This window comes from Natator depressus, chromosome 26 (assembly GCF_965152275.1).
Source record: "Natator depressus isolate rNatDep1 chromosome 26, rNatDep2.hap1, whole genome shotgun sequence".
Taxonomy (NCBI): Eukaryota; Metazoa; Chordata; order Testudines; family Cheloniidae; genus Natator; species Natator depressus.
The window spans coordinates 15,943,286-15,967,182 of record NC_134259.1 but is presented as its reverse complement, the minus strand read 5'-3'; the positions used below and the strand labels follow the sequence as shown (position 1 = coordinate 15,967,182).

Below are 23,897 nucleotides of genomic sequence, written 5' to 3'. Positions count from 1 at the left end.
CATTTATCACTGTTTCAGAGTAACAGCCGTGTTAGTCTGTATTCACAAAAAGAAAAGGAGTACTTGTGGCACCTTAGAGACTAAGTCTAACTGTCATCTCCAGGTCACTTGTGCAAGTGATTCTTCTATGCACCATTGGCTGCGTTATGCCTTTATAATTACTACTAGGATAGCACCCACTATGTACAAAGTGCTAGCCACATCCAGCACAGTCCCTGCCCAATATTGGTCCTAATCTAAGAATGAAAGGAACATATGAAGGGCAAGAGAGAAGGATAAAATATACAATCGAAATATAGCCTTAAGTAAATGCAAGAATTCCCATGAGCAGCTGTGACGGTGCTGCCTGTGGGAGCCAGCTGAGGTCACTCAATTAGGGTGAACTGCAAACAGAATGGGGCAAACAAACCACAAACGCTGGTGGATATTTCAATACTTAGATTTACCCAGCCAGCACAAAACAGCTTCTATAGCACCTCCCTGGGTACTCAGACGTTCAAATAATGCAGTTCCCTTAAAGTACCCAGCCTCAGGCCTCCATCCAGACACACATGTCAAACATAGGATGATAAATTCTGAAAATCTTATTTCATCATATAAAAGAAAAGGTTTTCCGGATCTCAAAGGACCAAGCCCCAGACCCAGGTCAAATAATAACTTACCCAAAATACATGCTTATAGTCAATTCTTGTTAACTAAACTAAAATGTATTTAAAAAGAAAAGAGAGAGTGTTGGTTAAAAGATCAATATACATACAATTCAATTCTTGAGGTTCAGATACAGAGCAAAGATGAGTTTGTAGTGGCCAAAAGTCCTTTTAGAAATAGTCCATAAGTTATAATCCAATGTCCACGTTCAGGGTGACTCCAGTCAGTGACTGGGGATCTCAATCCTTGTGGCTTAAGGTTTCCCCCTCTTGAAACCCAAAGCAGATCTGAGATGAAGAAGGATCGTGTCCTAAGGTTTTTATACATTTCCATCTTCCAAACATCGTGGCAATTAGCACAGGATAATTTATCCATTAAACAGTTCAGATACAGGTTATCACAACCTTCAAACAGGCATAGACAATAATACTATTTCACTCAAGTGTCTTCCTAAATGTTAATATTCCTCTTTTGATCTTTGAATCAAAGCTATAGCAATAGACAAGACATGTTTGCTTACATCACAAGACCTGAGCAAACATCTACCCTTCTATCTCTAACAATGCAGGCTTGCATTTCAAAGCTCTATTCATTTACATATCTTCCTAACCAATCTTTAAAGTTCGGCCAAGGGTCAGGTCAGTCTGTGAGTTAATTAACTCTTTCTGGCCCCGTCACCTTTCAATGAGATATTATATTACACTCATACCGTCACAGGAGCCAACAGCCAGCTGGCTGACAGGCAGAGGTAGGCTGGAGTGGTGGACACCAAAAGGGGGTCCAGATTTCAAAATGGAAGGTTATAATCAAGAGCATCAAAAGCTGCAGAGGGGTGGCAGAAGAGGGCCCTGAGAAGCAGCTGCAAAGTGGGAACTTGGGAAGAGTGGATGCAGTGAATGGAATGGAGGCAAAGTCCAAGTGGGGGGGTTCCAGGAGTTAGAAGAGAGGCGCAGGGGGTAGTGATAGTGAATGGAGATGGGGGGGAAAGGGGGAGGAGGCAAAGGTAGGGAGCGATCAAAAACCTCTGACTGTGACAGGAGAGAAGAAGGAAAGTGGGGGTTGGTGGAAGACTCAATCTTGTTGATCTCCTTGAAGGAGCCGAGAAGACCTTGAGCGGGGAGGGAAAAAGATGCAAGATGGGGGGCATTTCAGAAGGGAGGCAAAGGCTGAGTTTCTGTGAGCTGGAACTATGTGGGCAGTGATGAATAGCACTGTATGGCAAAGAGGAGGGTAGGATTGAAGGAAGAGTAACACACCCATAATGGAGAAAGTGAAACTCCCCCTGGAAACATTTAGGAGCAGAGGAATCAGGCACTAGGGGAGATGGGGGACAGCAGAGCGAGGTTCCACAACAAAAACCAACAGAGGAAACGTCTGAGAACAGCAAGGCCATCAAAGGCGTTGACATTCTGGAGACCACAGAAAGCTTCGGGGTGGGGGGCAGGAGGTGATGTTGAAAGAGACGAGATGGTGGCCTGAGAGAAGGAACTTGGTGATGGGAGATTGGTGAGAGCAGTGCTCAGACAAGGTCAAGAGAGGAGCTATTGTGGGGAGTGTGGGAATTAATCCAGGGTTAAGGTCAACAAGGAGGCAGTGGAAAAGAGATGGGAGGCCAAGGGGTCAAACAGGATGTCAATGAGATAACTGAGGTCTCAGCGAATGAGGTTGCTAGAGATCAGACTCAATACAGGAAAAAAAACAAACAACGGTTACTCACCTTTTGTAACTGTTGTTCTTCTTCGAGATGCGGTGCTCATATCTATTCCAGTTAGGTGTGTGTGCGCGCCGCGTACATGGCTGTCGGAAACTTTTCCCTAGCAGCTACCCGTCGGGCCGGCTGTGGAGCCCCCTGGAGTGGCACCGGGTATGGAGCGCTATATACAACCCTGCCGGCCCGACCCCCCCTTCAGTTCCTTCTTGCAGGCTACTCCAACAGAGGGTAGCTGCGGGGAATGGAATATAAGCAACACGTCTCGAAGAACAACAGTTACAAAAGGTGAGTAACCGTTTTTTCTTTTTTGAGTGCTTGCTCATATCAATTCCAGTTAGGTGACTTCCAAGCCTTACCGAGGAGGTGGGGTCGGAGTCAAGGTATTGCCGACCAAAGTACCGCTCTGCTGAAGGCCACATCATTCCTAGATTGGTGGACGATGGCAATAGTGCGACATGAAAGTATGCACAGAAGACCATGTCGCAGCCCTGCAGATTTCTTGGAGAGGTATTTGGGCTAGAAAGGCTGCCGACGAGGCCTGAGCCCTCGTGGAGTGATGGCAGGCGGAAGAACCTTCGCCAAGTCATAAGAGGCGCAGATACAAGCTGTGATCCAGGAGGAGATCCGCTGGGAAGAGACTGGCAATCCCTTCATCCGCTCTGCTATAGCAACGAACAACTGGGTTGTGTTTCGGAACGGCTTTGCCCGCTCAATATAAAAAGCGAGCATTCTCCTAACATCCAGTGAGTGCAAGTGTAGTTCTTGAGGACTATTGTGCGACTTTGGATAAAAGACTGGCTGGAAGATGTCCTGGCTAATATGGAAGTGGGACACCACCTTGGGAAGGAAAACTGGGTGAGGTCTAAGTTGTACCTTATCTTTATGAAAAATCATGTACGGGGGGCTCAGAGGCGAGGACCTGCAGCCCAGACACACGTCGTACCGAGGTGATAGCCACCAGAAAAGCTACTTTCCAAGAGAGGTAGAGGAGTGAGCAAGAAGCTAAAGGCTCAAAGGGAGGGCCCATGAAGCGGGAGAAGACTACGTTAAGATTCCAGGCCAGGATGGGGGGCTTCATCGGGGGGGATGTATCTTCTCCAGGCCTTTCAGAAAACGTCTCATGATGGGGTGAGCGAACATCGAATGCCCAGAATTGCCTGGGTGAAAGGCTGAGATGGTTGCGAGGTGGACCTTGAGGGAACCAAACGCCAGACGCTGGTCCTTTAGGTACAGAAGATAGTCCAAGATACAAAGAATGGGAGCCTGGAGCGGGAGCACCTGCCTTTGGGCACACCAGCTGGACAACCTCTTCCATTTCGCCCTGTATGTGGTGCTAGTAGACAGCTTGCGGCTTTCCAGAACTACCTGCCTCATCGGATCCGAACAGGCGACCTCTGCCTGATTCAGCCACGGATTCTCCAGGCTGTGAGGCGGAGAGACTGAAGGTCTGGGTGAAGGAGGCGACCGCGGTGCTGTATAATAAGGTCGGGAATGAGAGGTAGCCGTATCGGTGACTGGACCGACAAGTCCATGAAGGTGGGGTACCAGCACTGGCAAGGCCAGTCTGGGGCCACCAAAATGGACGTCCGCCTTGTCCCTGCGGATTTTGAGAAACACTTTGTGGATGAACGGGAATGACAGGAAGGCATATAGCAGCTGCCTGGACCATGGAATCATGAACGCATCTGTGACCGAGCCTCCTGAAGGAGCAAAAGGTTGGGGAATTCCTGTTGGCTCGTGTGGTGAACAGGTTGATTTGGGGAAACCCCCAACTGTGGAATACGGAGAGGATGATGTCTGGGCGAATCGACCACTCGTGTGAGGAAATGTCTGCTCAGGCTGTCTGCTAGCACGTTCTGAACACCCTGCAGGTATGAAGCCTGCAGAAAGATGGAGTGGGCTAGGCAAAATTCCCACAGTAGGAGGGTTTCCTGACAGGGAGGAGACAAGCAAGCTTCGCCTTGCTTCTTAATATAAAACATAGATGCGGGGTTTCCCGTCAATACCGCAACGCAGTGGCCCTGCAAGCGAATCAGAAAAGCTGGTCAGGCGAGGCAAATCGCCCCGAGTTCTTTGACGTTGATATTCAGATCCACTTCCTCTACTTGCCATAGGCCCCGAGTTGTCAGGCTTCCCAGATGCGCTCCCCAGCTCAATGCAGACGTGTCTGTGACTAAGGTCAAGGTGGGGTGGGGTGGATGAAAAGGAACCCTGGCGCCTACCGCGCGGGGATTCAGCCACCACCCTAGGGAATCGAGGGTGTGCCAAGGGATGGTCAGCACTGTGTCCAGACTGTCGTGGCTCAGACAATACACAGACGTGAGTCACGCTTGCAAGGGTCTGAGTTGCAGCCGGGCGTGTTGAACCACATATGTGCAGGATGCCATATGGCCTAACAGCCTGAGACACTGCCTCGCCATTGTGGTAGGGAAGCTGCAAAGGTTGCTGATTATCTGCGAGAGGGCCAGGTGACACGTCTCTGGCAAGTACGCTCTTGAGTCGCATCCAGAACGGCTCCGATGAACTCTATTTGAGTTGAGGTGAGCACTGATTTGCTGACATTCAGTATGATACCTAATTGGTCGAATGTGTCTCCGACTAACTGCACCTGTGATTCCACCTGCTGACGGGAGCGGCCCCGGAGGAGCCACTCGTCCAGGTAAGGGTAGACATGCACATGGTGGCGGCGGAGAAAGGCTAAACATAGGAACATAAGAATGGCCATACTGGGTCAGACCAAAGATCCATCCAGCCCAGTATCCTGTCTGCCGACAGTGGCCAATGCCAAGTGCCCCAGAGGGAGTGAACCTAACAGGTAATGATCAAGTGATCTCTCTCCTGCCATCCATCTCCACCCTCTGACGAACAGAGGCTAGGGACACCATTCCTTACCCATCCTGACTAGTAGCCATTAATGGATTTAACCTCCATGAGTTTATCCAGTTTTCTCTTTTGAACCCTGTTATAGTCCTAGCCTTCACAACCTCCTCAGGCAAGGAGTTCCACAGGTTGACTGTGCGCTGAGTGAAGAACAACTTCCTTTTATTTGTTTTAAACCTGCTGCCCATTCATTTCATTTGGTGGCCCCTAGTTCTTATATTATGGGAACAAGTAAATAATTTTTCCTTATTCACTTTCTCTACACCACTCATGATTTTATAGACCTCTATCATATCCCCCCTTAGCTTCCTCTTTTCCAAGCTGAAAAGTCCTAGCATCTTTAATCTCTCCTCATATGGGACCTGTTCCAAACCCCTAATCGTTTTAGTTGCCCTTCTCTGAACCTTTTCTAATGCCAGTATATCTTTTTTGAGATGAGGAGGCCACATCTATAGGCAGTATTCAAGATGTGGGCATATCATGGATTTATATAAGGGCAATATGATATTTTCTGTCTTATTCTCTATCCCTTTTTTAATAATTCCTAACATCCCGTTTGCTTTTTTGACTGCCGCTGCACACTGCATGGACATCTTCAGAGAACTATTCACGATGACCCGAAGATCTTTCTTGATTAGTTGTAGCTATATTAGCCCCCATCATACTATATGTATAAATTGGAGTTATTTTTTCCAATGTGCATTATTTTACATTTATCCACATGAAATTTCATTTGCCATTTTGTTGCCCAATCACTTAGTTTTGTGAGATCTTTTTGAAGTTCTTCACAATCTGCTTTGGCCTTAACTATCTTGAGCAGTTTAGTATCGTCTGCAAACTTTGCCACTTCACTGTTTACCCCTTTCTCCAGATAATTTATGAATAAGTTGAATACGATTGGTCCTAGGACTTACCCTTGGGGAACACCAGTAGTTACCCCTCTCCATTCTGAAAATTTTATCATTTATTCCTACCCTTTGTTCCCTGTCTTTTAACCAATTCTCAGTCCATGAAAGGATCTTATCCCATGACAAAAAATGGTTACTCACCCTTGTAACTGTTGTTCTTTGAGATGTGTTGCTCATATCCATTCCAATTAGGTGTGTGCATGCTGCGTGCACGGCTGTCAGAGAATTTTTACCCTAGCAACACCCAGTGGGTTGGCTCTAGAGCCCCCTGGCATGGCGCCTTCATGGCTCTCGGTACATACCCCAGCCGACCCAGCGCCCCCTCAGTTCCTTCTTGCCGGCTACTGCAACAGAGGGGAAGGGGGATGGGTTTGGAATGGACGTGAGCAACACATCTCGAAGAACAACAGTTACAATGGTGAATAACCGTTTTTTCTTCTTCTAGTGTTTGCTCATATCGATTCCAATTAGGTGACTCCCAAGCCCCACCTAGGCAGTGGGGTCGGAGTGAAGCAACGTGGATTGTAGGACTGCTGTACCAAACGCCGCATCGCCTCTGGCCTGCCGGACGATGGCATAGTGCGAAGCAAAAGTGTGTAAGTAGGGGCATAGCGAGCAGATCGAGGGATGTGATCGTTCCCCTCTATTCAACACTGGTGAGGCCTCATCTGGAGTACTGTGTCCAGTTTTGGGCCCCACACTACAAGAAGGATGTGGATAAATTGGAGAGAGTCCAGCGAAGGGCAACAAAAATGATTAGGGGTCTAGAGCACATGACTTATGAAGAGAGGCTGAGGGAGCTGGGATTGTTTAGTCTGCAGAAGAGAAGAATGAGGGGGGATTTGATAGCTGCTTTCAACTACCTGAAAGGGGATTCCAAAGAGGATGGCTCTAGACTGTTCTCAATGGTAGCAGATGACAGAACGAGGAGTAATGGTCTCAAGTTGCAATGGGGGAGGTTTAGATTGGATATTAGGAAAAACTTTTTCACTAAGAGGGTGGTGAAACACTGGAATGCGTTACCTAGGGAGGTGGTAGAATCTCCTTCCTTAGAGGTTTTTAAGGTCAGGCTTGACAAAGCCCTGGCTGGGATGATTTAACTGGGAATTGGTCCTGCTTCGAGCAGGGGGTTGGACTAGATGACCTTCTGGGGTCCCTTCCAACCCTGATATTCTATGATTCTATGAAGCCATGTGGCCGAAAAGACTCAAGCAACTTCTTGCCGACAAGGTTGGGAAGCTCTGAAGGCTCCAGACGAGGACCACTATAGCCTGGAAACAAGCATCCAGCAGGAGGGCTCATGCCTGCATGGAGTCCAGAACTGCTCTGATGAATTCTATTCTCTAGGTCGGTTCTAATGTTGACTTTGCCACGTTGAGAAGGAGGCCTAACTGACTAAACGTATTCACGACCAAACGGAATTAGGACCGCACCTGTTCTCTGGTGCGTCCCCAGATAAGCTAGTCGTTGAGGTGAGCGTCTACCTGTACCCGCCGTCAACAAAGGAAGGCCGCCATGACTGCCATACATTTGGTGAACACTTGGGGGGCCGTGGAGACACCGAAGGGAAGGGCCGTGAACTGACAGTGTTCGTGGTTGACCACAAAGCGGGGGAAATGTCTGTGCGCCGGATGAATTGCTATGTGGAAATGCACGTCCTTCATGTTGAGGGCGGCGTTAAGTGTCTCCAGGGAAGGTATAATAGCGCCCAAGGAGACCATGCGGGACTTCAACTTTACCATGAACTTGTTGAGTCTGCTCAGGTCCAGAATGGGCAGAAGCCCGCCCTTTGCCTTGGGGATTAGGAAATATCGGGAGTAAACCCCTCTGCCCCTTAGTTCCCTTGGAACCTCCTTGATCACCCCCATGGCGAAGAGTGTCTGAACCTCCTGAATAAGAAGTTGCTTGTGAGAAGGGTCCCTGAAGAGGGACGGGGAAGGAGGGTGGGAAGGAAGAAAATTGGAGAGAGTATCCCACTTCCACCGTGCGGAGGACCCAGGGGTGCATGGTTATGTGAGACCAAGCATGGTGGAAATGGGATAAATGATTCAAGAAAGGTGGGGTAGGATCCTGAACGAGGTCCGGTACATCGTCCTCGGGTGTCCCTTCAACAGGCCTGTTTTGAGCCCGACGAAGGCTCGGACGGGCCCTGGCCTTGTCCAGACTGGGGTTGGAAGGTTTCCTCCTGCCATTATGCCCCCGCCTCCTATAGAAATCCTGCCTTGGCCGAGGAGGAGGATAGGAGCATTGTTACGGCTGCTGGGGTTTGAAGGGTTTCCGCTGGGTAGCTGGTGTGTGCATGCCCAGGGACTTCGTTATTGCCCTTGAGTCCTTAAGGCTTTGTAGCCTTGAATTGGTCTTTTCTGAAAACAGGCACGCTCCATCAAAGGGGAGGTCCTGCAGTGTTTGCTGAAGTTCCGGTGGCAGGCCGGAGGCTTGCAGCCAGAAGATACGCCTCACTGTGATCCCTGAGGACAAAGTATGTGCAGCGGAGTCCGCAGCGTCCAGCGAGGCCTGCAACGACATCTGTGCCACTGTTTTGCCCTCTTCCGCCAAAGCTGCAAACTCCTCTCTGGACTTAGGAGGTACTAACTCCTTAAACTTCAGCATGGCATTCCAGGAGTTAAAATTGTAACGGCTCAGGAGCGCCTGCTGATTAGCGATCCTGAGCTGAAGTCCCGCCGAGGAATAAACTTTGCACCCACACAAATCAAGGCACTTGGCATCCTTCGATTTGGGTGCTGGGGCCTGCTGGCCATGCCGTTCTTTTTCGTTCACTGACGCCACCATGAGCGAACAGGGCTGTGGGTGGCTGAACAGATAATCATACCCCTTCAAGGGGACAAAGTATTTTTGCTGCACCCTCTTAGCAGTTGGGGGGATGGACACAGGTGTCTGCCAAATTGTTCTGGTGGTGGTTTGGATGGTCCGAATAAGGGGTAGGGCCACCCTTGATGGAGCTTCTACAGACAGAATATCCACCACGGGGTCCTCCACCTCTACCACCTCCTCTGCCTGCAGGCTCATATTCTGCGTCACCCTGTGCAGGAGGTCCTGGTGGGCACGGAGGAGGAGGAAGCCACAGGGGGAAGAGCGTCATCTAGGGCTTCTTGTGGAGCTGGGTCCGGCTGTCCTGTGCCAGCGACCTCAGGGCCCAGACCAGGAATCGGTATTGGAGGAGGTCCTGAGCGGGGAAAGAAGCCGCCACAGTCTGCATGAACCCCGGGGCGGGCCGACTGGCGGTAGCCTCTGGCACTCTTGGGTCGGACGGGGCTGATCGAGAAGACCCAGATGGAGCACCCTGAGCCTGGAAGTACGCACATGGCATCCAGAACAGCCACTGAGTAGGCCCTTGAACGGGACCCTGCTCCTGTGCCTGCCAATGCCCAGCCCCTGACTCCAAGTGGCTATGGTCCAAATGGCAAAGGTCCGAGAAATGCGACACCACCTCTGATCCTGAAGAACGAGAAATGGAATGTGAGGGCCACGGAGGTGCCGAGCAGATCTGTGCCAGGTAGGGTGACCAGATGACAAGAACAAAATATCAGGACACATGGGGGGCAACCACAGGCTCACCCCCCCACCAGGGCCAGCTCTAGGTTTTTTGCTGCCCCAAGCAACAAAAAAACCAAAACACAACCCGGAGTGCCGCCAAAGCAAAATATTGGGACAAATAGCGTCCCAACCATACATTGGTTGGGATGCAGGACCACCAACTAAACGCTGGGTCACGTCGACGAGGCGATGAGGAGCAGTGCCAGGACCTGGACCGGTACCGAGACCTGGAAAGGTGCCTGGATCTGGATCTGGGCTGAGATGATGACCGGTGGGCAGAGCGGTGCTGCGACCAGGACCGGTGCAGGATGTCAGAGCGCTGCCGCGAAGGAGAGTGGTGTCGGAACTGCAAGCGGTGGCAGGAGCAGAATCGGTGCCGCGGCTTGACCGATGGGCCAGCTTGTCCCAGGCCAAACGTACAGGCACCTGCGCCTTGGCATGAGGCTGAGGGGATGCCGATGTCGCCATGGCAATAAGATCCCTTGCAGCTGCAAAGGTATCCAGGGTGGATGGCAACTGGACCTCAACCATGCTGCGTGTCGGGAAGTCCAGGGGTACCAGACTCAACGGCTCTCCCCTCAGGGCCGGAGTCAATGGTGCCGAAGCTGTAAGCTGTGCCCCTGGATGCTCCCTTCTGGGATGAGTCTCCACGGACGTTTCCAGGGAGGCTGGTCTCTGCGGACGTTGGCCATCCTTTTCCGGCTTCTGGTGCTGCTTCTGGCCAGGAGAATGGGAGTGGTGCCAGGCAGATGATGTTGGTTGTGGTGCCAGGGAGTGTCGGTGCTGCAGGTCTTGGTCAGAGTCCAACTACGGTGCCACTCCTACCGCTGCCGCCGGGGTGCTGTGCACCGGAGGCGCTTGGTGCCAGATCTTGGTGCGCCGCAGGGGGTTGAGGGCTAAGAGCGGCCTCCATGAGGAGCTGTTTTAAACGAAAGTCCCACTCCTCCTTAATCCGGGGACGAAACCCTTTGCAGATCCTGAACTTCTCTGCTTGATGAGACTCCCCCAGACACTTCAGGCAAGAGTCATGGGGCTTGCCCGTTGGCATGGGCTTAGAGCAGGAACCCCAGGGCTTGAATCCCGGAGCCTCGGACATGAGCCCGAGAGAAGAATCGGGGAGGAGGGGAAACCACCGCCCCCTAACCGCACTAACAATAAGTAAACCAACTATAACTAACAAACAAATATAACTATTAACTATACGCTAGGGAGAGTGGAGAGCAACGAAGCAGGACTCCACAGTTCCAATGACCATCATGGGCGGTAAGAAGGAACTGAGGGGGCGCTGGGTCGGCTGGGGTATCTATTGAGCGCCATGAAGGCGCCACTCCAGGTGGCTCCACAGCCGACCCACCGGGTGTTACTAGGGTAAAAATTCTCCGACGGCCATGCACGCAGTGCACACACAGCCCTAATTGGAATTGATATGAGCAAGCACTCGAAGAAGAACTTAATTTATGTAAGAGCCTTTGGTGAGGGACCTTGTCAAAGGCTTTCTGGAAATCTAAGTACACTACGTCCACTGGATCCCCCTTGTCCACACAGTTGTTGACCCCCCCTCAAAGAACTCTAATAGATTAGTAAGACAATTCCCCTTTACAGAAACCATGTTGACTTTTGCGCAACAATTTATGTTCTTCTATGTGTCTGACTATTTTATTCTTAACTATTGTTTCAACTAATGTGCCTGGTACTGACATTAGACTTACCGATCTGAAATTGCCAGGATCACCTCTAGAGCCCTTTTTAAATACTGGTGTTACATTAGCCATCTTCCAGTCACTGGGTACAGAAGCTGATTTAAAAGGACAGGTTACAAACCACAGTTAATAGTTCCGCAATTTCATATTTGAGTTCTTTCAGAACTCTTGGGTGAATGCCATCTGGGCCTGGTGACTTGTTACTGTTAAGTTTATCAATTAATTCCAAAACCTCCTCTAATGACACTTCAATCTGTGACAATTCCTCAGATTTGTCACCTACAAAGGACGGCTCAGGTTTGGGAATCTCCCTAACATCCTCAGACGTGAAGACTGAAGCAAAGAATTCATTTAGTTTCTCCGCAATGACTTTATCATCTTTAAGTGCTCCTTTTGTATCTCGATCGTCCAGGGGCACCACTGGTTGTTTAGCAGGCTTCCTGCTTCTGATGTACTTAAAAAACATTTTGTTATTACCTTTTGAGTTTTGGGCTAGCTGTTCTTCAAACTCCTTTTTGGCTTTTCTTATTACATTTTTACACTTAATTTGGCAGTGTTTATGCTCCTTTCCATTTACCTCACTAGGAGCTGACTTCCACTTTTTAAAAAGATGCCTTTTTATCTCTCATTGCTTCTTTTACATGGTTGTTAAGCCACGGTGGCTCTTTTTTAGTTCTTTTACTGTGTTTTTTTAATTTGGGGGTATACATTTAAGTTGGGCCTCTATTATGGTGTCTTTGAAAAGTGTCCATGCAGCTTGCAGGAATTTCATTCTAGTCACTCTACCTTTTAATTTCTGTTTAACTAACCTCCTCATTTTTGCATAGTTCCCCTTTCTGAAATCAAATGCCACAGTGTTGGGCTGTTGAGGTGTTCTTCCCACCACAGGAACGTTAAATGTTATTATATTATGGTCACTATTTCCAAGTGGTCCTGTTATAGTTACCTCTTGGACCAGATCCTACGCTCCACTCAGGACTAAATTGAGGATTGCCCTCTCCCCTTGTGGGTTCCTGTACCAGCTGCTCCAAGAAGCAGTCATTTAAAGTATCGAGAAATTTGTCTCTGCATTTCATCCTAAGGTGACATGTACCCAGTCAATATGGGGATAATTGAAATTCCCCACTATTATTGAGTTCTTTACAACTGCCATGCACTTGGTGAAGACGCGAGGCGCTGTGCAAAGCCCGAACGGGAGGGCTGTGAACTGGTAATGCACCTTGTTCACCACAAAGTGGAGGAACCATCTGTGAGCCGGGGTGATAGATAGATGAAAATAAGCATCCTTCATGTCGAGGGCGGAGTACCAGTCTCCCCGGTCTAGGGAAGGGATGATTGTGCTTAGGGAGAACATGCGGAACTTCAAGCTGACTATGAACTGGTTGAGTTCCCGCAGTCCAGAATGGGCTGGAGACCCCCCTTCGCTTTTGGGATGAGGAATTATTGGGAGTAGAAACCCTTGCCTTTGAGTTCCTGAGGGACCTTCTCCACCGCTCCTAGGGCGAGGAGAGCCTGGACCTCCTAGACAAGAAGTTGCTCGTGAGAGGGGTCCCTGAAGAGGGACGGGCAAGGGGGATGGAAGGGTGGGGAAGAGCAGAATTGGATAGACTATCCCACTTCTATAGTGCGGAGCACCCAATTGGTCTGACGTAATAAGGGACCATGCAAGGTAGAAGCGGGATAGATGGTTCAGGAAAGGAGGAGGGGAGGCAACCGGGTTGTGGACTGGTATTCTGTCCTCGTGCACATGTTCAAAAGGGGCACTTAGGGTCCAAAGGGGGTTTGGATTGCCCTTGGCCCTGCCCAGATGGAGGACGCGACGGTATGCGTCAATTGTATCTACTTCTCTTACGAGAGAAGTCCTGTCGGGGCCTAGGGGAAAAAGACCACTGCTGGGTGGCCTGCAGTTTAAAGGGCTTCCTTTGGGTCACCGGAGCGTGCATGCCGAGGGAGGAGGGATAGCTCAGTGGTTTGAGCATTGGCCTGCTAAACCGAGGGTTGTGAACTCAATCCTTAAGGGGGCCATTTAGGGATCTGGGGCAAAAATTGGGGATTGGACTAGATGACGTCCTGAGGTCCCTTCCAACCCTGATATTCTATGATTCTATGACTTTATTGTGTTCTAGGAGTGCTTTATGCTATGCAGTCTGGAATTTGTTTGCTCAGCAAATAGGCCCTGGCCATCAAAGGGAAGGTCCTATAGGGTCTGCTGGACCTCCAGGGGAAGACCAGAGGACTGGCGCCAAGCATTGTGCCTCACTGGAATCCCGGACACCAGAGTACGTGCCGCAGAGTCCGCGGCATCGAGGGAGCCTTGGAGGGAAGTCCGGGCGACAGCTTTACCCTCTTCAGCAACGGCCCCCAACTCCGCTCGTGACTCAGAGGGGAGGAGCTCCTTAAATTTCAGGGTTGAGGACCATGAGTTATAGTTGTATCTACTCAGGGACGCGAGTTGGTTTGTGATCCTGAGAGAGAGACACCCTATGGAATAAATTTTCCTTCCAAACAAATCAAGCCATTTAGCTTCCCTTGCGGGGGGCCTGCTGACCTTGCCTCTCTTTTTCATTCACCGCCTCCACCATGAGAGAGCATGGGGGAGGATGGGTGAAGAGATACTCATATTCCTTAGTGGGAACACTCATATTCCTTAGTGGGAACAAAGTATTTATGTTCAGCCCCCTTGGCCGTAGTGGGGATGGAGGCAGAGATGTTTGCCCAATGGTTTTGGCATTGGATTGAATAGTTTTTACAATGGGTAACGCTACCCTAGAGAGGCCCTCTGGTTCTAGGATATCCACCATTGGGTCCTCCTGTTCGACCACTTCCTCCACCTGAAGATTCATATTCAGGGTTATCCGTCAGAGGAGTTTCTGCAGGGCCCTGTAATCCGTGGGTGGCGGCCCAAATGTGGAGGTGCCTGCCACCACCTTATCAGGGGACGATGAGGAGGAAGCCAGCAGTAGGACTGGTTCCATGGTAGCCTCTTGATCTTTAGGGACCGGGTCCTCACAGGCACTGGATGTAGCCTTGACAGGCAAAGGTGGTGCTGGGTCTGGGTTTTGTGGAGGGTCCTGGGGTGGGCAGCTGAGAGTTGCCTCAGGGAGGCGAGATCCCGAACGGGGAGGCGGTGGAATACCAAGAGGGGCGCCCTGGATCTGATGGGGTCCAGAACGGCCACTGAGGCTGCCATTAGGGCGCTGAAGCATCCTGCCTTAGGCTGCCCAGCCCTGATCTGGGCACCTCAGATGCCCCCGATGCCTTGCCTGAGTGGAGGGAGGACGACCTTGAGCGGGACAGCCAAGGGGCAGCGGTACGGGACTGCACCGGAGAAACATCCTCCTACGATGGGCGGGATGTGTGCTGTGAAGTGTAGCGGGGCCGTGATGTCGATCGGTGCCACGATGCAGCATGGTGCCGCTGTGGGGAATGATGGCGGGGTGTGGAATGGTGCAGCGAAGTAGAGGGTGCCATCACATATAGCTGCGCCGAGGTGGGGAACGATGCCGTGATGAAGAACGGTGCAGCGATCAAGGATGGTGCCGAAGCGGGGAGAGGTGCCATGACATGGCTCTCGAGTGGGAGTCGTGCCGCGTTGGGGAGCGACACCTGGAAGGTGAACAGCATGCAGGCTGAGGCCGGTGCGGAGCACAGTGCTGCAAGCTCACAGAACAGGATCTGGACCTCAAGCGGGACCACGACTTATCCGCCGATGACCACCTCGAATGGGAGTGGCTCCGAGGATCAAGGCTGCCAGACCAGTGCCGCTAGTCAGAGCGGTGCTGGGACTCAGAGTGGCGTGGAGATCCAGGTCAGGGGGCAGACAGACACAACTTGGCAGGCTTGCCTCTAGATGGTGCCATGCTCCAAGGGAGTGGAGGCTTATCCCTTACAGTGGGAGACTTGGGGGCTCATCGAGATGATGGCACCTTAGCGGCTTTGAAGGTGTCCGGGGTGGAAGGCATCATAACTTCCCCCACATGCAACCGCGGTGAGTACAGGAGAGTAGGACTTCCTGGAGAGACAGGGGTCCATGATGGCTGCGCATGGCCTGAGGGTCTGTCGGCCATAGGCCCATCCCTGGCACCATCCCCTTCTGGGGGTGCAGTAGCCGTAGCAACCCGCTGGGGAGATTTTCCTTTGGCCTGTTTCTTGCGGGCAGCTAGGGAATGAGAGCGGTGCTGGGGAGAGGGCTTCTGGGGCCAGGGGGACCGGCGGCTCCTGGGTTGGCGTGCCGAGTCCTTTCTCAGCACCGCAGAATGAGGAGCACTCCGCACCGAGGCGCTCGGGGCCGGGTCCTGCTGCGGATGGAGGGCTAACTCCATGAGGAGTTGCTTTAGGCGTATGTTCCTCTCCTTCCTGGTGCGAGGCTTGAAAGTCGTGCAGATCTTGCACTTGTCCAACTAATGGGCTTCTCCCAGACATCGGAGGCAGGAGTCGTGGGGGTCACCCGTGGGTATAGGCTTAGTGCAAGAACTACAGGATTTGAAGCCCTGAGACAGCATGCCCGGAGGCCCTCCGGGGCACGTGTTGGAGGGGGAGCCCCCACAACCCGCTAAGTAGCGTGACTACAATTAACTAACTAAGAACTATTAACTAACAATGGGTAACTATACACAGAGATTAGCAGAAGAGCTAGGGATTAGTGGGACACTTGCAAGCAAGACCACTGTTCCAACAACCGTCACTTGCGGTAAGAAGGAACTGAAGGGGGGGTCGGGCCAGCAGGGTCGTATATAGAGTGCCATACTTGCGCCACTTCAGGGGGTCCACAGCTGGCCCGATGGGTAGTTGCTAGGGAAAAGTTTCCGGCAGCCGTGCACTCGGCATGTGCACACACCTAACAGTAATTGATATGAGCAAGCACTCGAAGAAGAACTGCATTTCTGGGGACATTAAGATAAAGTCCCAGCTACCCTCTCCCACTCCAAGGCATGCATCATGCTTATATGTGTAACACATAGAAAAGACATGTTAACATTTGGATTACACCTGCTAATATGATATTTAAATAACTGTCCAGAGGCGCGCGCGCGTGTGTGTGTGTGTGTGTGTTCCTCTAAATAGTTTAAAGCCACAATTTTTGGGTGAACACAAGTGGAGTCACTTGACTTACAGGCCTCACAAAGGACTTCCAGAGGCAGGATGGCCAGTGGTTAGGGCTCTAGGCTGGGACTCAGGAACCCTGAATTCAAGTCCCTACTCTGCTACAGACTTGGGCAAGTCCTGTAGCCTGTCTGTGCCTCAACTGCCCCATCTGTATAACAGGGTATTGTGAGATAAATACATTAAAAAGGGTGAGAGTTTCAGTTACATAGGTGACGGGGCCGGACAAGTACCACAGGCAAATCAGTGGCACTAAGATCTCTGTGAGACATCACTGAACCACCCCATCCAGACGGCAACAGAGGGACACCAAAGATAGGCAGAATACCTTGTTGAGCGCACCAGCCTTGCCAGTAGGGTGCGTTTCTCATCAGTGGTGAACTGCATGATACCTGGAGTCTCAAATTTCCGCCGTATCCACTGACATTGCTCCAGGTCATTGATAAACATGAACTCCACGCCAACGTGCTGGCAGTAAGCCATCTATTTAACACAGGAAAGAGGAACACAAGGTAAAGCAGGAGATTTAAGGCACTTTTGTCCTGCAGGGTATAAAATGTAATAAATGCCTGTCACCGCATGTGGCATGGGCTCCTCGTTCAGAATTCTAGGAGCCCTGCAAACGGCACAGAAGGCCCAAGCAATACTAGAATGGCCTCCTGAATCCCCCTAACACCAGGGCATGTTGGTACATCAGAAAGCGAAGAGACCTGCCAGTGTTTTGTGAAATCCAGCCCTGCTACAGACTGCTGACTCCTCTCCCGAGCTATTCCCCAGCATTGCACTAAGATGCTGAGGTTGTATCAGCCATAGAGTGGCTCCAGGGAGCTGGTTAGTCCATACTTACAGAATAGAGGAATTTTGCAGAAGGCATAGGCATAGCCCCAATGGGGTTGTGTGGGCGATGCATTGTCAATAGCACAGTGCATGTTAGGGAGTTACCTGGAACAAGAACTTGCCTGACAACCAGAGAAGGGCATGCTGAGGCACAAGATATATGGAGCCAGATTGTCACGATTGCTCAGGACCCAATGCATTCAGCTTTCTTGGAAATCTGGTCCTTTATGTTAGCACATAGGACCTATCACTCAGGATTTGATGTTGATGGTATGAAGAGACTATGGCTTGGCCTATTTTTTTTTAAGCTGTGCTGATGGTTTCAGACTGGATCAGAGGTGGGCAAACTACGGCCCACGGGACCGTCCTGCCCGGCCCTTAAGCTCCCGGCTGGGGAGGCTCACCCCCGGCCCCTCCCCTGTTGTCCCCTCTCCCCCTTAGCCACACCACAGCGCGAGAAGCGCAGCTTGCGCCCGCTCACCTCCCAGGCTTTCCAACAAGCCTGTCCTGCCGCTCCAAGCAGCATGGTAAGGGGGCAGGGGGAGGAGGTCCCAGGGGGCAGTCAGGGGACGGTCAGATGGGGCGGAGGTTCGGGGAGTGAGGGTGCTCAGGAGACAGGGAGGGTTGGATAGGGGGTGGGGTCAGTCAGGGGACAAGGGGGGGGATGGGTCAGGGGGCTAGGGTGTGGATAGGGGTCGGGGCAGTCAGGGGACAAGGAGCGGGGGGCTTAGATGAGGGGGGTCCTGAGGGGTGGTTAGGGGACAAGGAGCAGGGGGGTTGGATGGGTGGGAGGTTCTGAGGGGAGCAGTCAGGGGGTGGGAAGTGGGAGGGGGCCAGGCTGTTTGCAGCCTTCCCTACCCGGCCCTCCATACCGTTTCGCAACCCCGATGTGGCCCTCGGGCCAAAAAGTTTGCCCACCCCTGGACGAGATGCCTCTTACTGAGAAAATGTATTTGAGATTGTGAGCCACAGATTACACACCGCCTTCTGAACACTGACTGGTTCTGAGAGCAACAGCTCCAGAACACGGCCCTCGGGACAGAACGGTTACCATGCACAGCTCCTCCTTTCATAATCAAGGTAACACAGCATGTGCAATATTTATCATCTGGGGTTTGCACAACCCCTTGAAGTATATAATGTGTTACAGTGCGGCTGCCACCATCAAGGCATAGAAGGTGATCATGGTCCTTCTACGGACTGGGGTGAAGCATGAAACCCAGTGGCTCCCAGGGGGAAGGGAGCTTCATAGTGTGAATGAACAAAGCTGGGCTGGGCAGGAGCTGCTGAGGGCTGGGCAGTTGGATCGTCGTGCCTGTTGTGACTAGGTGCACAAAGAAGTGACAGTACCCAAGTAACTGGCTCCTTGCCCTACTTCCTTCATTGGAAGCAGGATCAGCAGCACCTGCTCCCTCCCTACTCCTGCAAGAGGGGCAGGCCAAGGGTACATGCTCCAACCACTGACAGAGGAAGGCATCTGCTTTTGCCAGGGCTTCTCTTCCCCCCATCTCAACTCCTTAGTGAATCTGTTTGAGGGACGGTGCCCAGCTCTCCCTCCTTGTGCCTGCCCACCCCATAACAGCAGGCTGACTTTGGCAATCACCTCACTCCTCCATCCGCAGACATCCAGTGGGTTTAGCACCCACCATCCTAACAAGCATCTGGCTCTCATTCTCCCTATAATGGCTCCTTGGATGAGGCAGAAGAGTGCACAAGTTACTTAGGACAGCACCTCACTGCCCTGTAGCACCAGTTCCCGAGATCCAACTCCTGGTATGAGAGCACAACTATGAGTTGGAAAGATTTGCTGCAATCCCAGACTGAGGCACTGAGCCTTCCAGATACATAAACATGGCTGCTGGAAGAGAGGAGTACTACAAATGTCCATCATGGGCCAGTAAGCTTTCTCCCTGCCAAGCCTTGAGTTACAGGTCCCAGCCGCTTCCTCCATCCACTGTTATCTTGGAGAGCAGAGCTGGGAGTGACATTCTCCTGCTTTCAGTAATGTTTTGGGGATGTCTGCAGTGGGTCAGGCTCTCATTGTTACTAACTCTCATAATATTTATGAGTCGTATGAGATCTAGGTTTTTTCTTGAATTCCCAGCTCCTGGAGTCTTGTGATGATGGGAGAATCTCACCTTTCATAAGTGAAAAACAAGTTTCTATTCCCTCATGATCGCAGTGTGTGACTAGAAAATGTGATCCTAAAGGCTCAAAATCCAAAAGGCAAATAATAAATTTGGGAGTATTTTTATTAAGATCTCATGATTCTTGGGGAGGGATCCCACTTATGAAATATGAACACTTGGGGTTGGCAATACTGGTCTCTGGATTGGTAGTAAGAACTGTGTGATCTCGGACATATCACAATCTCTCATGGCCTCTTTCTCCAGCTGTAAAATGGGAATAACAGAGCTTCCTATTGCTGTGAAGACCTCGGAGATGCATGGATGAAGAGTGCCATGTTAAGTGCTGAATATGAGTAATAAAGGAAAGGAGAACAAAGAATCCTGATCTCTGGTGAGGTAGGGGGAAGTGGCATTCAGAGTTTTATTATTAAGTCTCCCGATAAAGATCCTGAATTGGGAACCAAATGGAACAGCGTAGTTTTCTGAAAGCTGTGCAATTCCCCTGCACTTGTCTTACCTCCAGGCGGCGGATGATCTCGCGGAGTGGAAGAGCCGACTCATTGCCTCCAATGAAAGTGGTCGTGGGCAAGTGGAAGACCTTGTCAAGATCCGATTCATCCAGTCCATAAAACCCTGCAGGATTTTCATGGGTAGGACAAGCCAAAGCAGGAGAGAGAGAGAGAGAGAGAGGGGGCATGTTTTGGACATGGACAGTCACACAGGAACCAGGGTTGTGGGGAGGATGACAAAAAAGCAGCACAAAAAACAAAAAATAAGCATGAAGGAGGTTTGTGTAAATAAATAACCAAGCAGTAATTAGACACGCAAGCAAAGAACAAAAAGGTTATTACAAAAGGCACGCAGGCAACACCAGGATACAAACAAAACAAAGCAATATATATGCATATAAATTGGTAATTAAATTGAGTGTTGAATTGAGAAGGATTGGAGTCCCACATACACAAAATACATTTCAGGAATATAATATAGGTGAGAGAAGAAAAAACAAAGAGGATTGGCCAGAGTCATTGAGCAAACAGATTTCACCACATGTATGGAATTAACAAAACAAAGTTGAAGCAGAAAACAAAAAGGTTAAATAGACCGACCCAAAACAATAAAAAATAAGGAAGGAAAGCAAGATAAAGAAAGCTGCATCAGTTTCAGGATTCTGCAGTGGACTCTTCTGAATAGCTCATGCAGGGGAGAGAAGTATTTTACAATAAATGGGACCCACATGCTTTGAGCAAAGCCCTCTTTGCAGGCAGGCAGGCGGATTTTGCTACTCTTCCCAAGAGATGGCCCCGTTAGCCTGTTCAGGCCTATGGGTTTAAACTTGGCCACCCTTGGAGCTCTTTGTTTTCCCCTGTGGTGGGCAGGTTCTTACCAAAATGTGGTGGGTGTGGTGTATCTGAGGGGGTGATGCTGAAGCCTTCAGCATAGTAAATGGGAAGTTTCAGCTTAAAATAAATTAATGGTCTGTAAGGATATCTACACGGGACTCAAATACAAGGCTCAAAGCAAAGAACTGGGAAGGGAGACGTGAGGGGCTCAGAACAGGGCAGCAATGCCTATGAAACATCCCATTACCAGAGGCAACCCCTTAATGATTAACCTGTACGCCAGTGATAACCAGAGATGTTACCGATATGGCCCTATATGTGCCATTCCTCCTCTACCAACAGGCCAATTGTGCCACACGGTTTCTTCCCCACCAACCTCCCCCAGACATTACCAAAGCTGTATGCTGGCCCACATGATTAAAATTTAAACACCATTACAACGGTCTCTCTGAGCAGAAGATCATCTCCTTTTAGAAGCAGGCAGATAGGTGGGAGTGTTTGGCTAGTACACACACCCTTATTTACATGCAACTCAACCCTGCTCCTTGTACCTGGTTTCAAAGCAGAGAGAGATCTGCTAAGAAATTCTATTTTCATTCCATATTTTTGGACTAGCAATAACTCCTCTGGGCAGAGACAGAGTCCCCGACCTGCCTGCGGTAACTGGAGTCCACTGACAGGAGCCACTCTGTGTCCATGCAGTGGTTTGTCTCCATTCTCAGCTGCCAAGTCACATCTAGACAAGGTCACTCTATGTTAATGGCCTTTTAGGGCTCCCTCTATCAGAGCACTTTTCAGTGCCCACTTTTGAAAGTGGAAGGACCTCTGTGTACATGGATTTAAAAGTGAGCACTGATGGAGCAATTTAATCATGGATGATGTATTGGCATGAATGTATCTGAAGGTTGTTTAACATCATTTGAGGGCAGCAGTAAAACAGGCAGATAATTAGCATAGCTAATTACAGACATGTGCCCATTAGCTTTTATACTGTCAAGCCCTTTTTTAGAGGGCATAAATGGGCCACAGAACTAAGCTGGAACTCTGGACAGGAAGTTTCAAGTTGTGAAGGGGGTATTTTTAAATCCACAAAAATAGCCTTCCTGTTGATGTTCAATAGTTACTATCCTGCCCTATAGCACCTCAGTGGAACTCAAAATGAGTGACAAACATGAAACCTCAACCTCTGTGAGGTAGGTCAAAATGCTTGAGACAGAGAAACTGAGGCACTGAAAAGGACTTTCCTTTCATAACCTAGCAAGTCAGTGGCAGAGCTGGGAACAGGATCCTGGAATCCTGACCCCCCAGGCCCCTCTTCTAACCATTAGGCCACACTTACCTATTAACTAGAAGTGTGGTGAACTAGTAAAAGCAAACGAACAGGATTTGTTCTCTTTTGGTGCTGAAAAATCTGCTTAGCTTTGATATAGGGTTTAACCCAGCCCAGGGCTCAGGCCGTCCCACTTGCATCTGTGCAGTCACTGCAGCTCCTCTGCACTTGTATGGGGATGAGTAGCCACGTGCCATAACAGTGACAACTCTGGAAACCTGCCACACACAGGTTGGCAGGATGACACCAAAGGGATGGGTAAGATCATGGAGTAAGATTGTTACTGGGTGGCTAAACACACATTTACAGAGTGACTAGTGCCTTCCATAGGAAGGGTTAGGGACCACATGGCAGTATACACTTTCCATGAAGTGGCCGAAGCCTGAATGACACAGAAAAGTCATTGCAGCTCATATCAACACTCCTGTCTTTGAATGTGTGTGACCTCCTCTGGGTCTACAGTCTAGGCCCTCTAAAGTCTCAACTCAGTATTACGCAGTCCCTACATTCCCCACACCGTACGTGCTGTGCTACATGAGGCCACAATGCACGATGTTACAAATATGGGTGCTGTTCAGAATTTTCTGCCTTGGGGGAGGGTGCAACTTTAGTAACACAAATTTAAGACTGCAGTTAAATCTCAATTAGATGACTATACATCCAATCGGCTAGAGTGGAGTCTCCATGGGGCAGGGACCTGTCCATGGCAACTTCCTGGTCTGTCTTCTTGGCTTTTCTAATGCTCAAATCACAGCGGTGCTGAGTTACTTCAGTGGGCGTATCCCTGCGCTACTGCACCACAGGTGAGTGACCCTGGGGGTGGGCAAGTGATGAGCAAAGTGGCAGCCACTCTCTGTGGGGGTGAAGGAGCAGCTGGTCTCACTGGAGGAGTTCTAGAGTCCTGCTGCTGGCATGTGCGCTGCATTCAATGTGTCTCCAAGATGCTCTTGCCCTGTCCAGGCCAAGCCGGCTAGATCTGGGGCCTCCAGCTGAACTGCAGTGGCAGGTGGTTTGTGCTGCCTCCTCTCCACAATAGGATTTTATACCTCTGGGGCAGAGGAGGGCAAACTACAGCCCACAGGCCAGATCCGGCCCATCCAGGCTTTCGATCAGGCCCATGGGATTATCGCTCCCGGAAGCAGCCGGCACAACGTCCCTGTGCCCCCCTCCTCCCCCCAAAGGGGGGAGGAGAGGGGCAGAGAGCTCCATGTGCTACCCTCACTTGCAGGCACCATCCCCCGCAGCTCCCATTGGCCAGGAATGGGGAACCGCAGCCAATGGGAGCTCTGGGGCTGGTACCCGCAGGTGAGGGCAGCGTGCAGCGGAGCCACCTGCCACCCCACCCACTCCCAGGAGCCACTGCCAGACATACTGGCCACTTCCGGGAGTGGCGCAGAGCCAGGGCAGGCAGGGAGACTGCCTTAGTCCCGCTGCACACCACTGCCACCCCGGAGCCACTCGAGGTAAGCGGTGCCAGGCCGGAGCCCGCACCCCAACTCCCTGCCCTGACTCCCCTAACCCCCTGCCTTGAGCCCCCGCTACACCCCTCCTGCACCCAACCCCCTGCCCTGAGCTCCCTGCTGCACTCCGCACCCCCTCCTGCACCCCAACCCCTTGCCCTGAGCCCCTTCCTGCACACCGCACCCCCCTCCCACACCCCAACTCCCTGCCCCAGCCCTACATTCATGGCCCTGAATACAATTTCCCCACCCAGATGTGGCCCTCGGGCCAAAGAGTTTGCCCACCCCTGCTC

The 23,897-nt window shown here is 50.8% G+C and overlaps 1 protein-coding gene across 4 annotated transcripts in view; it reads right to left on the bottom strand.

Moving 5' to 3' along the window:
- Positions 1-23,897, bottom strand: part of OGDH (oxoglutarate dehydrogenase) — a 129,186-nt gene that overhangs the window by 44,304 nt on the left and 60,985 nt on the right. For all 4 annotated transcript variants that reach the window (XM_074940205.1, XM_074940207.1, XM_074940203.1 and 1 more), the window contains 2 exons: positions 19,989-20,104; positions 16,834-16,988 (listed from right to left, as the gene is read on the bottom strand). In XM_074940205.1, coding sequence (XP_074796306.1) covers positions 16,834-16,988; positions 19,989-20,104 — 271 coding nt within the window. The remainder of the gene's footprint in view (positions 1-16,833; positions 16,989-19,988; positions 20,105-23,897) is intronic.